This window comes from Acipenser ruthenus, chromosome 16, assembly GCF_902713425.1.
Source record: "Acipenser ruthenus chromosome 16, fAciRut3.2 maternal haplotype, whole genome shotgun sequence".
NCBI lineage: Eukaryota > Metazoa > Chordata > Actinopteri > Acipenseriformes > Acipenseridae > Acipenser > Acipenser ruthenus.
Genome location: NC_081204.1, coordinates 16,608,782 through 16,612,013, shown reverse-complemented (window position 1 = coordinate 16,612,013; position 3,232 = coordinate 16,608,782). Strand labels below are relative to the sequence as shown.

Sequence of the window (3,232 nt, the reverse complement as noted above, 5' to 3'; positions counted from 1 at the left end):
ACACACAGAAACAGAAGCACACACACACAATTACACAGTCACCTACACAGAAACAGAGGCGCACACACACACACAATTACACAGTCACCCACACACAGAAACAGAGGCACACACACAATTACACAGTCACCCACACAGAAACAGAGGCACACACACACACACAATTACAGTCACCCACACACAGAAACAGAGGTGCACACACACACAATTACACAGTCACCCACACACAGAAAAAGAGGCACACACACACACACAATTACACAGTCACCCACACACAGAAACAGAGGCACACACACAATTACACAGTCACCCACACAGAAACAGAGGCACACACACACACACAATTACACAGTCACCCACACACAGAAACAGAGGTGCACACACACACACACACAATAACAGTCACCCACACACAAAAACAGAGGCGCACACACACACACACACAATTATGCAGTCACCCACACACAGAAACAGAGGCACACACACAATTACAGTCACCCACACACCCACAGAATTACACAGTCACCCACACACAGAAACAGAGGCGCGCACACACACACAATTACAGTCACTGACACACAGAAACAGAGGCACACACACACCCACACAATTACAGTCACCCACACACAGAAACAGAGGCACACACACACACCCAATTACACAGTCACCCACACAGAAACAGAGGCACACACACACAGAAACAGAGGCACACACACACACACACAATTACACAGTCACCCACACAGAAACAGAGGCACACACACACAATTACAGTCACCCACACACAGACACAGAGGCACACACACACAATTACACAGTCACCCACACACAGAAACAGAGGCACACACACACGCACACCCAATTACACAGTCACCCACACAGAAACAGAGGCACACACACACAATTACACAGTCACCTCCACAGAAACAGAGGCGCGCACACACACACACACACACACACACACACACACACACACAATTACACAGTCACTGAAACAATCCAGTGTAAAATAATATGTGGTGCTGGCAGTTTTGCAATTTTAAACGATGCAGTATGAAGTCTTGTATATTGCCTGACAGTGAGGTAAGATGCTTAACAAGGCATCATAAAGTCAGTAATTCCAAAAATGAATCTTGCTAATATTATTATTTATTTCTTAGCAGACGCCCTTATCCAGGGCGAGTTACAATTGCTACAAGATAACAAGGGAGAAATTTTTTTATTATATAACGTGAAAAGACAAAAACTTTGCGAGATACATTTTTTAAAAGAATATTTAGATTGTACCAAGTTTTAGATGTCCTTCATAACCCCCTGCTGCTGCATGTAGGTAGGATTCGCATGCTTAGTTCATGGTGTTACAATGTGGTCAGAAAGCTTCAAGGAGGGGCAGCTTGTGCACCTGCACCTGAAACTACCCAGGGGGGGGGGGTAAACAAACTGGACAGGCAACATGGGGTGGTTTGTGATTAAGTAGAAAATGCTATTGTCTCATTTTAGGGTAAAAGATAACTAAGCTCAAAGGATTCCTATACACACCCCACAATGCCTTGCTGCTCTGTTATTTAACCCAGCCGATCAGTGGGAGCGGGGGAGTTGAAAATGCCGTTCCGAGCATAGAAGGTATCCTTCACAAGTCCAGATCTGCCGTAAACCGGCTTCTTCACTTCTTTGACTAACTCACCTAGAAAAAGAAAACACAAGAGTTTCCTTCTAATTCTCCCCAGTTCAAGCAGGAACTTTCCTACACATTCTCTCTGGTTTAGTAGTGACTTTCATATACATTCTCCTCACCTGAAGCAGTGAACTTCATATTAATTCTCCCCAGTTTAAACAGTGAGTTTCATATTAATTCTCCTCAGTTTAAACAGTGAGTTTCATATTAATTCTCCTCAGTTTATCAGTGAGTTTCATATTAATTCTCCTCAGTTTAGCAGTGAGTTTCATATTGATTCTCCTCTGCTGAAGCAGTGAATTCCACTCACCCAGTCTCCACCCGTACTCCCAGGAGGACAGGACGGGATGCTGGAATTTCTCATCGGGGCTCTTCTGGCTCCTCTGCTGCAGGTAGAGGTTCCTCCCTTTGCCCTCCTTGGAGAAGCCCTGGTAGAGTGTGCTGCGGATCTGTGGTGTCACTGGCCTCATGTCAGGCTGCAGCCCAGTCTCTGTAGTCTGTGCCACTGCAAGCTCCTCTGGCTTCTGAGTGCACATGACAGGAGGCAGGACAGTCCTTGGGGCTGGGAGCTTGGGGACCTCGCTGGCTTTCAGCCCCCTCAGGGACGGGCCTCTGGAGTACTCCTGCCCATACTTCACCTTCCAGGCCAACCTGGTGTAGACCTCCTTCTCAATCAGCTCACGGTAGCAGTTCTGCTTCTGTGTGGTCAGCAGATCCCTCATGTTGTTTTTGTCTCTCTGCAGTGCTCAGACAGGCAGCAGCTTTGGTTCCCCTTGAATGGGATCTTTCACTGCCATAGAGACACCAACACTAACACAGGCTCAGGTTTACTTCCTGCTCGATCTGCCTCCATGGTTACGCAGTGGAAGCCTGGACTCACTGGGAAGGAGCCTGGCTGAATGAATGGACAGAGAATCCTCAGAGAAAACCTGCAGCCAGGGGACGCTGCTGAGTGAAGCACTGCCCAGATCTGTCACAGACTCTCCACACTGCCTGACAGCCAGGGGCCTGAGCTCTCTACTGCAGCCACCTCTAACCTACGCCACTGCAAAGAATAGATACACACTGTATCGATATATAGATGAGTGATATTTATCATTAGCATAGATACACACTGTGATATATAGATGAGTGATATTTAGCATTAGCATAGATACACACTGTGATACATAGATGAGTGATATTTAGTATTAGAATAGATACACACTGTGATACATAGATGAGTGATATTTAGCATTAGAATAGATACACACTGTATTGATATATAGATGAGTGATATTTAGCATTAGAATAGATACACACTGATATAGAGATGAGTGATATTTAGCATTAGCATAGATACACACTGTGATATATAGATGAGTGATATTTAGTATTAGAATAGATACACACTGTGATACATAGATGAGTGATATTTAGCATTAGAATAGATACACACTGTGATATATAGATGAGTGATATTTAGTATTAGAATAGATACACACTGTGATATATAGATGAGTGATATTTAGTATTAGAATAGATACACACTGTGATACATAGATGAGTGATATTTAG

At 44.5% G+C, this 3,232-nt stretch overlaps 1 protein-coding gene across 1 annotated transcript; it reads right to left on the bottom strand.

The window, feature by feature from the left end:
* Window positions 1-1,139: 1,139 nt before the first annotated feature.
* LOC117411764 (protein ATP6V1FNB) lies at window positions 1,140-2,469 on the bottom strand. Its single transcript, XM_034019505.3, has 2 exons — window positions 1,986-2,469; window positions 1,140-1,684 (listed from the first exon to the last, which is right to left on the bottom strand). Exons 1-2 carry the CDS (start codon window positions 2,395-2,397, stop codon window positions 1,566-1,568), a joined length of 531 nt encoding a protein of 176 aa, XP_033875396.1. The 5' UTR covers window positions 2,398-2,469; the 3' UTR covers window positions 1,140-1,565.
* Between the last annotated feature and the right edge of the window lie 763 nt (window positions 2,470-3,232).

Bases quoted from the DNA above. Each gene is read 5' to 3' on its own strand.
- LOC117411764 (XM_034019505.3), bottom strand. From the start codon at position 2,397: ATGAGGGATCTGCTGACCACACAGAAGCAGAACTGCTACCGTGAGCTG. The intron at 1,685-1,985 runs GTGAGTGGAATT...TTCTTTTTCTAG, and splicing joins GGAGTACGGGTGGAGACTGG to GTGAGTTAGTCAAAGAAGTG.